The sequence below is a fragment of the Mus pahari genome, chromosome 1, assembly GCF_900095145.1.
Source record: "Mus pahari chromosome 1, PAHARI_EIJ_v1.1, whole genome shotgun sequence".
Taxonomy (NCBI): Eukaryota; Metazoa; Chordata; class Mammalia; order Rodentia; family Muridae; genus Mus; species Mus pahari.
In genome coordinates, this window is record NC_034590.1 from 109,290,314 (window position 1) to 109,302,374 (window position 12,061).

A 12,061-nucleotide genomic window follows, 5' to 3' on the forward strand; every position below is an offset into this window, starting at 1 on the left:
AAAAAAAAAAAAAGAAAAAATAAAATAAAATAAACAAATAAATAACTATAGGCAAGTATACTTTCCCTGCCCTGCGCCCAACCCAACAGCATTTCCGCAGCTCTGAGAAGGGTCTCTTGACTGTGGAGCCACTACCCAGGGCATTTCTGACACCAGGGAGATGACAGGGTCCTGACCTACCCAGTTTGTTCAGGTGATGCTCCGTGCTGGGGCCTCTCTGCCTAAGCCCCAGGTCTCATCCAAATGGGGGTGGAGGGAAACTGACTGATGTTCTCATTACCAGCGCTTCTGAGGAGCCTGGATCCCAGCCAGAGCACTCACCCAGCAGATGCTCACTGTCCAGCAAAAGGCCTTCCCTGCATGGACTCGGTAAGAGACAAGCCCTGCATCATGAGGTCAGGCAAGAACTATTCTCAGTGGAGTCCCCTGGACAGCTGAAGGAAGACTTCTGTGGTCAAGGACAGCCCTGTGCTGGGAGATATCCAAGAAGTCCAGACCTTAGGGTATGGGCTATCAGGGGACAGTTTTCTGTCCCTTCAACAGCCAGCATGATGGCTCTTCACATCTGTGAAAGTAAAAGCCACTTAGATATCAGAGGTGGCCTTCGAGATTCTTAGCCAGAACAAGAAATCAACTTAAAACTCAAAGAACTGGGCCTAGTGATGCACACCTTTAATATCAGTACTCAGGAGGTGGAGACAATATGATCTCTGAGAGTTCGAGACCAGCCTCCTCTACATAGCAAGCTCCAGGACCACAGGGAGCTTAGGACCACATAGGGAGACCCTGTCTCCAAAAGCAAACAAATACCTCAGTAAGCAATTTGAGGAAGGGAGGCCAGCCAGCCAGGTGGCGGTCTCGAGGGATGAGTGCATGGCTGTGATCATGTGAGCCTGTCTACTAACTGTGATAAGACCATGTTGGTGACGTCATCCCGATTTAAGTAAATCAAGGAGCAGGTGATTATGTCTTGGGCAGGAAGTCTACCTGCTCCTGATGGCCAAGGAGCCAAAAGGCTACTGGCGCAGAGAGAAGCTTCTGGAGTTGACAGAGTTCCAAATAACCTGACAGGTTTGTATGTGGAATGTATGTGTATGACTGAGCTAGGTTTGAGATTTCAATGCTCTGGGTGAGCAGATGGGATCAGAGGGAAGAGTAGATCCTGGTTGGAATCGGTTCTAGCAGAGGAGAGTCCAAGCCTCAGAGAAGTTTGGAGCAGGATGAATGCTTAGGGGAGCTGATCCTGTCTCTTCACAAGCACCGCAGTGTTCCCCGAAGTCTCTCTCATTTCCACCTAGCACAACAGCCAGGACTAGCTAGGATCCTGATGAGGGTGTTTGGGTTTCCTCCACAGCTGGAGGCGGAGGGGCCACCCACTGACCATTATCTTTCTTTCAAGGCAAGGAGAAGCCAGCCACGTCCTGGGGCAGCGGGGGACCCTGCTCACCCACAGCACTATCAGATATAGACTCCGAAACGCTCTCTCAGGGGAACTTTGAGGTTGGATTTCGGTCTCAGAAGTCAATAAAAGTCACACGAGAGCAGCAACCAGAGGCTGAAGGGGGTGGACAGCCAGGTCCAAGCCAGGACTCAACCAGCCATGCATCAGACACAGTGGCCCGGCTAGCTAGATCTGAGGATGGTGGCCCAGCTGGGTCACCAGGTGCAGCCGATTTCCAGAACTGCAGCCCTGGTTGGTCCAGTGCCTTCTACGAAGCCGACTGCTTTGGAGCCGATGTCTACAACTATGTGAAGGATCTGGAGAGGCAGAAGGCCAACGGGCACACAGAACTGGAAGCCCAGAGTCCAGTGAGTCTAGGAAGTCTATCCACTGTGGGTTGGGAGGGCATCTGTAGCCTTAGGAACACCATGGACAATGATGCTTTTGCACAGGCAAGGTTTCCAGGCCACTTAGGCCAAGGACAGGACCTTTCCAGGCTGTGTCCATTCTCAGTATTCTTCCACTCTGGTGGGCCCAACTCCCTTTAGCCTGTATTAGATGTTCTACAATGTGGGCACATGTTCCCTCAGCTGGGAAGTAAGGAGTGACTTTTCTTTCCGGTTAGCTGTGCCCATGGGTCCCAGATGACAGTAGTCAGGGGTCACTTGGTCTTTGTGTGCGTGGTAAGTGTTGGGCTGCAGGAGCGACAGTCTCTTCCCTATGGCAGACTTAGCCCTAGGTGAGAGACAACACCAGAAGTACCATGCCTGCAGTAAGTTTAGGCTGGGATTGGGGTCAGTGAGGTCAGCAAGGGTTTCTCTGGCAGGCAGCGCTGGGAAAAGCCAAGGCTCTTCCCCTGGTCAATAGGAAGACAGGAGACCTGACTGTAGCAGCCAAGGCTAGCCAGCGTAGTCTACAGGAGAACTCCAGCAGTTCTGCAGGTGCTCTTGTGCAGGCAGGCCCACTCCTGGGGGGGGAGGGGGGGGAAGGTCAGCAGGTTGAGCATGGCTATGTATGGAGTATGTGAACTACAGGCACCGCCACACTTCAGACAGGCAGCCCTTGGCACCTCAGCATTCTGGCCTTGCATCTCCAGCTCATCAAATAGGCCTTGCTTTGGGCATTTAGGGGAGTGCTGGGGTTCAGTTTACCATTATCTTTTTGTCTACAGTTTCTGGTGACTCTGCTTCCTTCAGGTTGTACACACACACACACACACACACACACACACACACACACACATGCATGCATGCATGCATAGATATCAACTGAACCCAGTAGCCTTCCTGCTTAAATTAGTCCTTAAGTCATTCTTTTCTCCCTCTAAGGAACCAATGCTTCTAAATTTTATAATAAATTCAGGGTCAAATCTCCCATAGACAAAAGCTAAACTTACACTGCCCTTTCTCTCTCTCTCTCTCTCTCTCTCTCTCTCTCTCTTTCTCTCTCTCTCGAAAAATGTATTTACTTGTTTGTTTGTTTTTTGTTTTTCAAGACAGGGTTTCTCTGTGTAGCCCTGGAACTCACTCTGTAGACCAGGCTGGCCTCAAACTCAGAAATCTACCTGCCTCTGCTTCCCAAGTGCTGGGATTAAAGGCGTGTGCCACCATGCCCGGCTATGGCTGGGCTTCTTAAGCATAACTTAGAAGGGCACAGCGTTCCATCCCTGTCTGCTTCTTGAGTGCAGATGCAGTGTGACCAGCTACATCTTGCCCTGGCCACCAAACCTTCCCTGCCATGATGGGCATATGCCCCAGAACAGTGAACAAAATTCACTGTAAAAAGGAAAGAAGGCAGGCAGCGTCCCAGGGAAGCATGCAGTGCACACCTGTAACCAGCACAGGGAAGCTAAGACAGGAAGACCGTGAGTTCAAGGAAAGAGTAGACTACAGAGCCTAACAGACATAATGAGTGGCTGTCTTGAAGAGGAGAGAAAAGAGAAAGGAAAGAGAAAGAAAGAAAGTAGCAAACAAACCATTTCGGGAAGGTACCCGGCCCTGGGGTAGGTTCCCCTCACTCACCACACTGCAGACAGACACACAGTGTTCAATTAGGCAGCAAACATCAGAGCTTTCGCTCATTCTCATGAAGTGCAGGGACATAGCAACCGTATCCAAGCCCTCTGTCCATACTGTCATCTCTATGTCCCCCTGACAAGTTGAAGGCCCTGGAGAGGGACTCCCTTTGTCCAGAGAATAAAGATGGCCTACCCTGCACCCAGTACTAGCCAGGGAGACACTGGAGACAGTTAGAGGGGCTTTGGGGCTACACATATGGGGCCTGCCTTTTATTACTGAATAAGCCTTTGTCTTTGTAGGCCCTGGTTCTGCAATTTATCCCCAAGAGCAGGGAAGCCACAAAAAGGTTTGCCCCTGGCCCTTCTGAGATGGAGTCTAGAGAACTCTCCAGAAGCAGCCAGGTGGAACCAACTGGGTGCGGAAAAGATACTTCAGGAGACAGATGCATCCTAAGACTTGGCCAAGTCTTAGGGCAGAAGTTCTCAACCTCTCTATTGCCGTGACACTTTAATACAGTTCCTCACATTGAGGTGACTCTCCTGACCATAAAAACATTTCATTGCTACTTTATAACTATAATTTCACTACTTTTATAAAGTATAATGTAAATATCTGATATGCAGGATATCCGATATGCAGCCCCTGTGAAAGGGTCGACGGACCCCCGATGGAGTTGTGACCCGCAGGTTGAGAACTGCTCCCTAAGGAGATGGGGTATCAGGATTTTCATTGCGCCTCCCCTTTCAGCAGTCAGGCCACAAGCACTAGTGGACTCTGGCATCGTTGAGGAAAATCGTTGAGGGATGGAGTACTGGTTTCGAGGTGAACCCCTGGAGCCCGCTTCTGAGGTGTTCCCTCATTCATTTCCTTTGCCCTTCTTATGCCAACCAAAGGTCTGTGACCCTAACACACACCTGCTCTTCCTGTGGCCGCTCAGGCAGCTCGCTAGGCAAATGTGCCTGCCGTGTCTTCATCTTGTACAGAAGGCAAGTGGAGCCTGAGCCTGCAGTTGCTCAGGCTTCACCTGCTGTGCTTCCTCTTAGGAGCTGGAGCAGCAGCTCATGATAGAGAAGAGAAACTATAGGAAGACCCTAAAGTTTTACCAGAAACTCTTACAGAAGGAAAAACGGAACAAAGGTAACACTGTACGGCCAGCTACCTGCCACAAACGAGGTGCTTTGTGCCTCTTGAGTACCATGTGCTGACTCTGCTCTGCCCACAGGCTCTGAGGTAAGGACCATGTTGTCTAAACTTCGAGGACAGCTGGATGAAATGAAGTCCAAGGTGCAGTTCCTGAGCCTGGTCAAGAAGTACCTCCAGGCAGGTAGCCTTCTATCCTTCCCTTCTTCCGGAATGAGAACCGGGCCTCAGATGGGGTTCCTTCAGTCATTGATTCATAGGAATCGAGACACATTAGGTCATGCACAGGGGCCCTGTGTAAAAGTCTCAAAGTACTAAGAAACCCTGCCATCCCTGGGTCAGTAGCAAAGTGACCCATAGACACACACCCAGTGGCCAGCCATAATCCACTTCCTTTCCCCACAGGTCATGTATGCAGAGCGCTGGGGGCTGGAGCCCTGTGCTCTGCCAGTGATTGTGAACATCGCCGCAGCCCCCTGTGACACACTGGATTTCAGCCCCCTGGATGAGTCCTCTTCCCTCATCTTCTACAATGTCAACAAGCACCCAGGCAGCGGCCGACAGAAGAAGGCTCGCATCCTACAGGCTGGCACACCACTGGGGCTCATGGCCTACCTCTACTCCAGGTGTGTCAGGTGCCCCCAAAGGACTCTCTGACCCTGATGTACAAGATTTAGGGAACAAAGAGGAGAAAGGCAAGGGAAGTTCTGTCTGACGTGGGTTGTGCAATTATTTAGAGACTTGTTAGAATCTAGTCTAGCGTGTGTTAGCTTCCACCTACCGCATGACCAAGCTGCTAGCCAGAGCAGTCTGTCACATTCCCCAGAGGACCCCCTCTAGCCCCGGTTCTGGGTCACAGGGTGTGGCCAGGCAGCGCTGTAGGCCAGGCTACTAGGGTGACATACCATCTGCAGGAGGCTCCAAGGTACCATCTGGATCCAAGTCACTCATCAAAATATGTCATAATGGACACAGAGCACTATCTGTATGATTTCTGTGGCCTCTGTCTCTCTGAGCACTGCTTTGGTCACAACCTGAGCATCAAGTTCTGCACTGCTTGCCCCTATGTCAGGAAAAGTCTCAGATCTACTCAGCTGTACTCACAGAGCTACTCATATGATGTGGGACTGGAATCGCACGCATCCCTCCTTCCCTTCGCCCTCCAGCACCACCCACCCTGCCTCCCTCTGCCCCATAGAGCTCCAGCCTTGCCTTGTTTCTAGATAATTCTAGCTCCCTGCAGTTCTCCTCACTTTGATGACTAGGCCTGTGTGTAGATCTCGAGCCAGAAAGCCATTGTCACATCCAGAGTCCTGACGCAACTTTTGGAGTCCTCTGAGCAAGAGGCTATCAGCTTCAGATCTGATTGGCAGGTAGCATTGAGAGAGCAATAAGGAGACAAACTTCCCTCTGTAGAAGCCCAAGCTCTTGGAATGCACTTGATGTGTGCATGTGTAGTGGACATGCATATGTGTGGTATTTTGAGCTATTACGTGGTATGATATGTACTGCATAAGTGATGTACGTATAGGTATGTGTTATGGAGTATTACTGTCGACTATTATATGGTGTACATAATTGTGTGTGTGTAAGTGGTGTGAGTATAATGTATATTATATGCATGTCATGTGCTTATGTATACACATATAAGGTATGTTATCAGCATTGTGTGGTTAATATAATGTGTGAATATATATGGGGGTACTGTGTGATAGGTTACATCTCATACGTGTGCTGGTGGTGTACATCTGGAAGACATGAATAAACATTTACTTGTCACAGATAGGTAACCAATGATGGACCAGAATAACAATATCATCCAAGTCCATCTTGGTAAACCAATGAGTTTATTGGGGTTACATTATAGAAATATGGATGAGGGGTTACAAAAGCATGAGTGACTCAAGAGCAGTTGTATCACTGAAAGCCCACTCTAGCATGGGTGACAAATCATGAAAGATGAGACCCTTGAACTCAATGCACAACTCGAAAGCAAACAGGTAGGTCCCAGTGTCGTCTTCTCATGCATCCCAGTTGGTCAGAGAGCATCTCTTCCATACATGTGGTCTTAGCCTCTTCCAGGCAGCTCAGCAGGTCTGAGCTCCTCAGCAGTCCCCACTACTCATATTTATACTTACGACTTGGGGAAGGAGAAGCTTTTGTGTATCTGATAAATTTCAGATAAACTTCCTGAGACATCAGAGTTGTTTACTTGCTCATAATAAGCCTCTTTAGAGCATCCTCAGTTTAAAGAGCCTCCCTTTAGACTGAGTGGAGGTGTTGTCTGGTGGATGTGAACACGGGTGGGAGAATACAGGGAATGGCAATGCTCTGTGGTTTGGTGCATGTATGCTTATGGTCTGTGATGCATACTTAAGCAGAGAGCAGAGGAGAGCAGAGGCTCCTTGTTGAAGTAACTCTCACAAGGGGTTTCCTCAGCTCTGAGTACCCAGTGTGCACAGCCTCTACAGTATAGGCTGCATAGAGGGCGGTTTAGTCCCTGGCTAGAGATACGGCTATCAGTGTCTTCATGTTTAAGTGTCTCACAGAGGTAGGCCAGTGGCCAAGCTTCTTTGACCTTTGATATGATATTTTGCACCCTGGAATTCATCTGTAGAAGAGGTCTCTTGGTAGGACCCCTCATTTTATGGTTACTGGTCATCATATTCCCCAGATTGTCAAAGAGTCACATTCAGGGCTCTTGTTAGTGTCCCTTGCATGAAGCTTTTTGGGGAGTATCTGCTCTGAATAGGGATGTTCAATGAGATGTGACAAACTGACATGCACATATGCATGCACACAGTGAAAAGCTGCACACATACACACACACACCTGCACACACACTGAGAAACTGCACACACATGCATACAGAGAAGCTGCACACACACATACACACACATACACTGAGAAACTGCACACACACATACACACACATACACTGAGAAACTGCACACACACACATGCGCACATACACACTGAGAAACTGCAGACACATGCACATACACTAAGAAACTGCACACACACACACATACACACACACTGAGAAACTACACACACACACATGTACACACACACTGAGAAGCTGCACACACACATGCACACACACATACACATATATACTGAGAAGCTGCACATACACATGTACACACACACACACTGAGAAGCTGTGCACACATATGCACATACACACACATTGAGAAGCTGTGCACACATATGCACATACACACTGAGAAGCTGCACACACACATGCACATACACACACACTGAGAAGCTACACACACATGCACATATGCATACACACACTGAGAAGCTGTGCGCACACACACACACACATACACACAATAAGAAGCAGTACACATACCCATATTCACATATGCACTTAGACTCACAGGCACGCTCACTCACTACTGGGCAAGGCTGCAGGGAAGGGTCCCAGCTGGCCTAGGCCCAAGGCCCAATACCACATTTTACCCTCAGTGACGCTTTCCTCGAGGGCTACGTGCAGCAGTTTCTCTACACTTTCCGGTACTTTTGCACACCGCACGACTTCCTGCACTTCCTCCTGGACCGCATCAGCAGCACCCTATCCAGGTACCACTGCATGAGCTCCTGGCCAATAGGAGTGGGATTTGGGGGCACCTTGTTTAGCCCGGGAAGGGCCCTGACAGGGTACAGATGAAGTGTCCCTGGGAAAAGTCAGGGCAAGATAGCAGGACTGAGGGATTATGGGTAAAGGAACACAGCAGGGAAGGACAGCTGAAGTCTTTGTGCTGGGGTAGGGAAGAGCACTGGAAGGGCCCCTTACTGCTTACTTCCTCAAGAAAGTAGGGGAGGCAGAGGCCCAAGCAAGAAGACAAGAGAGAGAGGAGCTCACTTGCCTGGCAAGGATAGGCCAAATGGAGAGGCCAGTGAACCCTATAGCTTCTTTCTATAAGGCACCCAGGCCAGCAGATTGGGGCGGGAGTGGGGGACTCACAAGTCTGGGACCCAGACAGAGTGGTGGCGAACATGAGCGGGGTGCTCTGTCCTCCACTATCATCAGTTGGACTCCCCCTGAACTCCTCACCCTTCACATGCCCAGCTGGGGCCTATGCTGAACCTTACCATCTGCCTCCAGGGCTCACCAGGATCCTACCTCGACCTTTACCAAGATCTACAGGCGGAGCCTCTGTGTCCTGCAGGCCTGGGTGGAAGACTGCTACACCGTGGACTTCATAAGAAACGCGGGACTGCTGGGACAGCTGGAGGACTTCATCTCTTCCAAGGTGAGAGCTGCACTGGCTGCGCCTTCTGGGCACTGGCAGAGAAAACCTACTACCTTGTCCCAGGAACAACAGTAACACCTCTTGCTTCTGCCTAGATCCTACCCCTAGATGGCACTGCCGAGCACTTGCTGGCCCTCTTAGAGGTGGGCACCGAGCGGCGGGCTGACAGTGCCTCTCGAGGTGCAGACCTAGAGGATCCTAAGGAGACAGAGGAGGACACCAGACCCTTTAATGCCCTCTGCAAGAGGTTCTCAGAGGATGGCATCACCCGGAAGGTGGGAACCTGGCCTGGGGCAGTAGTGCATTCTGGAAGATATAGCATGTATACAGATGCATGCACAGCTGTCCACATATATGCAGAAGCAAGACATGCATGTACGCACACCCAATGAAGACATGCACTTGTGCATCTATAGAAATGCACATATAGATATGTATACACATACACACACACACACACACACACACACACACACTCTCGTATGCACAAAAGTGCTCCTTATTCATGACCCAGGCACTTCCCTACAGGGCTGGCACTTCCTGCCACGTGGAAGGAAAGTCTTGGACTTAGCAGGATTCACTCTATCCTAGCCAGAGTCCTACTATGAGTCCCTGAACTCGCCTTCCTGATCCCCAGGGCAGAGACCTGAGTGGAAGGATCCACTGGGGTCAGTGAATGAATGGTCTTTCCACCAATACAAGGAGATAGCACAAAGGCTGAGCACTGTGCATGGGTGATCTGCTCAAGTGAGCAGGGCAGATACCCTGCCAACAAGCCTGGATGGAAGGCACTTACCCTCTGGCTATACTTGAACCTGTCTGAAGAGTCCTAGGTTGAACCAGCCTACCCTCACCCTACCACATCTAGCCCGGCCTACTCAGCCTTGACAAGGCCACCTGTCATATTTGCAGAGCTTCTCTTGGAGGCTGCCTCGGGGCAACGGGCTAGTGCTGCCGCATCATAAGGAGCGCCAGTACACCATTGCATCCGCCCTGCCTAAGCCCTGCTTCTTCGAAGACTTCTACGGCCCCTATGCCAAAGCCAGTGAGAAGGGTCCTTACTTCTTGACAGAATACAGCACCAACCAGCTCTTCACTCAGCTGACACTACTGCAGCAGGTGTGTGGGAGCTGGGAAACCGGGGGGGGGGGGGGGGGGGGGGAGGGACACAGAGCTCTACGTTTGGGCCAGCTGCTAGTGTCGTGGTGTGGGCTCAGGGATGCTCTGGTGCTGGCCTCAGCAGAGACTTCATAGATGAATGGCCCGCAGAAGGACCTGGCTGCTGGGTGCACACATTCTGTCTTTAAAGCAGGGAGACCCTGCCCAGCAGGATTCTCCTCTCCAGCTACACTGGGCACACAGAGCATCATGCACTGTACGTTTACCTACCAATAGGTCCTCATGTTCTTACCCAGTCTTGGGCAAGTCCCTCTGTTCCTGTCCTCAGCTCAGAGCCCAGGCAGGACCTACCAAGGTCTTCAACATCCTGCAACCCCGTGTCATGAGTCAGGTGACGGCACCGGGTGATCCCTGGTACTGTCATCAAACACATAGCAGTGTCACAACCCCTGAGGTGACCTGCACATAGAGAGCTCTAGCAGCCCAGCCATGACAACTCAGCACGTTGATCTATGGTTGCCCAGATGGCTTCAAAATACTGAAGCCCTCTTTGGGACACTGCCTTGGACATCAGGCCTTTGGGAACAGTGGGCTGCCTATCTGCTTTTTGTCTCTGACAGGAATTGTTTCAAAAGTGCCACCCTGTCCACTTCCTAAATTCACGAGCCCTGGGTGTCATGGACAAAAGTGCAGCCATTCCCAAGTGAGTGTCCACTTCTAAAGGTGACTCTGGGACCCTTGGTTTTGGAGGTTGGTGGGAGGGCCTGGGGGGAGGGGGATTCTCCAAAGGGCTCCAGGGATGCTCCTGGCTGAAGGGAGACACTGGTTCTCATCCTGAGGAAAGATGCCGTGCCTTCCTCCCTCTTCACCGAGGCCTCACAACCCCAGGGCTTAGCAGGAAGACTTCTCATACCCCTAGGTGACATGCACCATATTTTTCTTCCAGAGCCAACTCTTCTGAGTCTCTTTCTGCCAAAACCTGCAGTCTATTCCTACCCAATTACGTCCAGGACAAATATCTACTACAGCTTTTAAGAAACGCAGATGATGTCAGTACCTGGGTGGCTGCTGAAATTGTGACCAGTCATACCTCTAAGGTAGACATCTCCATGGCTCTGAGGTTGAAATGACTTACAGGGTTCTGTAAGGCAGGGCCCCTGTGAGACCACAGTCAGTCTCTTCTCTGGGTGCAGGGAATCCACACTTTGTGTTTCAGCGCCATAGTAAGTCCAAGGCAAATGGAAAGAGTGAAGCGCTTACATCTAACACTTAGTGCATGGTAGTCACAGCCCATCTTGATACTGTCCCCTCTTTCTACTGAGGCTGATCCAGATCTGTGGGCCTCTTGGTAAGCAGGATGTATGAACCCTCCATCAGAGCACTGTACAGTCTCATATATATACACACAGTCACTCATTCAGTTCTTTATACACACAGACAATCCTTCATACATGGTCCCTCGCAACATACAGCCACACACACAGGAGTTGGGAGGGCAGGAAGGGAGAAAGAAAACAGAAAACTCCTCATGGACACAAGTCTCTTACAGTTCCTCATGCTTACATCCCCTCACACATACAGTCCCTTTACACCTAGTCCCATGCAACACACATAGGTCTTCACCCACTCACAGTCCCTTACACATTGTTCTTTACACAGCTGTCAGCTTACCTGTAACTATAGCAGAATGCCTGACATAAACAAGTTCAAAGGAGGAACAACTTGCTTTGTGTATAGCTCTGGAGATTTCAGTCTGTCGTGGTGGGGATGGCATGATGGACCAGTTCACAATGGTGGACAAGATGTAAGGAGAGACAAGAAGGAGCCAGAACAAGACACATCCTTCAAAGGCATGCCTTTATAGGTTCAGTCCTTCAACTATACCTATCCTTCCACAATTCCATCAAACTCCATTCAGATTTTGAATCCATCAGTGGAGTAACTCATACTCTAGTAGCCAATAGAAATGGAAACATAGCCGGGCGTGGTGGTGCACACCTTTAATCCCAGCACTCAGGAGGCAGAAACAGGTGGATTTCTGAGTTCGAGGCCAGCCTGGTCTACAGAGTGAGTTCCAG

The 12,061-nt window shown here is 50.3% G+C and overlaps 1 protein-coding gene across 1 annotated transcript in view; it reads left to right on the plus strand.

Moving 5' to 3' along the window:
- Positions 1-12,061, plus strand: part of Kndc1 (kinase non-catalytic C-lobe domain containing 1) — a 47,017-nt gene that overhangs the window by 27,480 nt on the left and 7,476 nt on the right. Inside the window, exons 16-26 of the mRNA XM_021192644.1 lie at positions 284-369; positions 1,400-1,809; positions 4,503-4,596; positions 4,682-4,779; positions 5,005-5,225; positions 8,077-8,190; positions 8,717-8,864; positions 8,960-9,139; positions 9,777-9,983; positions 10,604-10,686; positions 10,930-11,080. Coding sequence (XP_021048303.1) covers positions 284-369; positions 1,400-1,809; positions 4,503-4,596; positions 4,682-4,779; positions 5,005-5,225; positions 8,077-8,190; positions 8,717-8,864; positions 8,960-9,139; positions 9,777-9,983; positions 10,604-10,686; positions 10,930-11,080 — 1,792 coding nt within the window. The remainder of the gene's footprint in view (positions 1-283; positions 370-1,399; positions 1,810-4,502; positions 4,597-4,681; positions 4,780-5,004; positions 5,226-8,076; positions 8,191-8,716; positions 8,865-8,959; positions 9,140-9,776; positions 9,984-10,603; positions 10,687-10,929; positions 11,081-12,061) is intronic.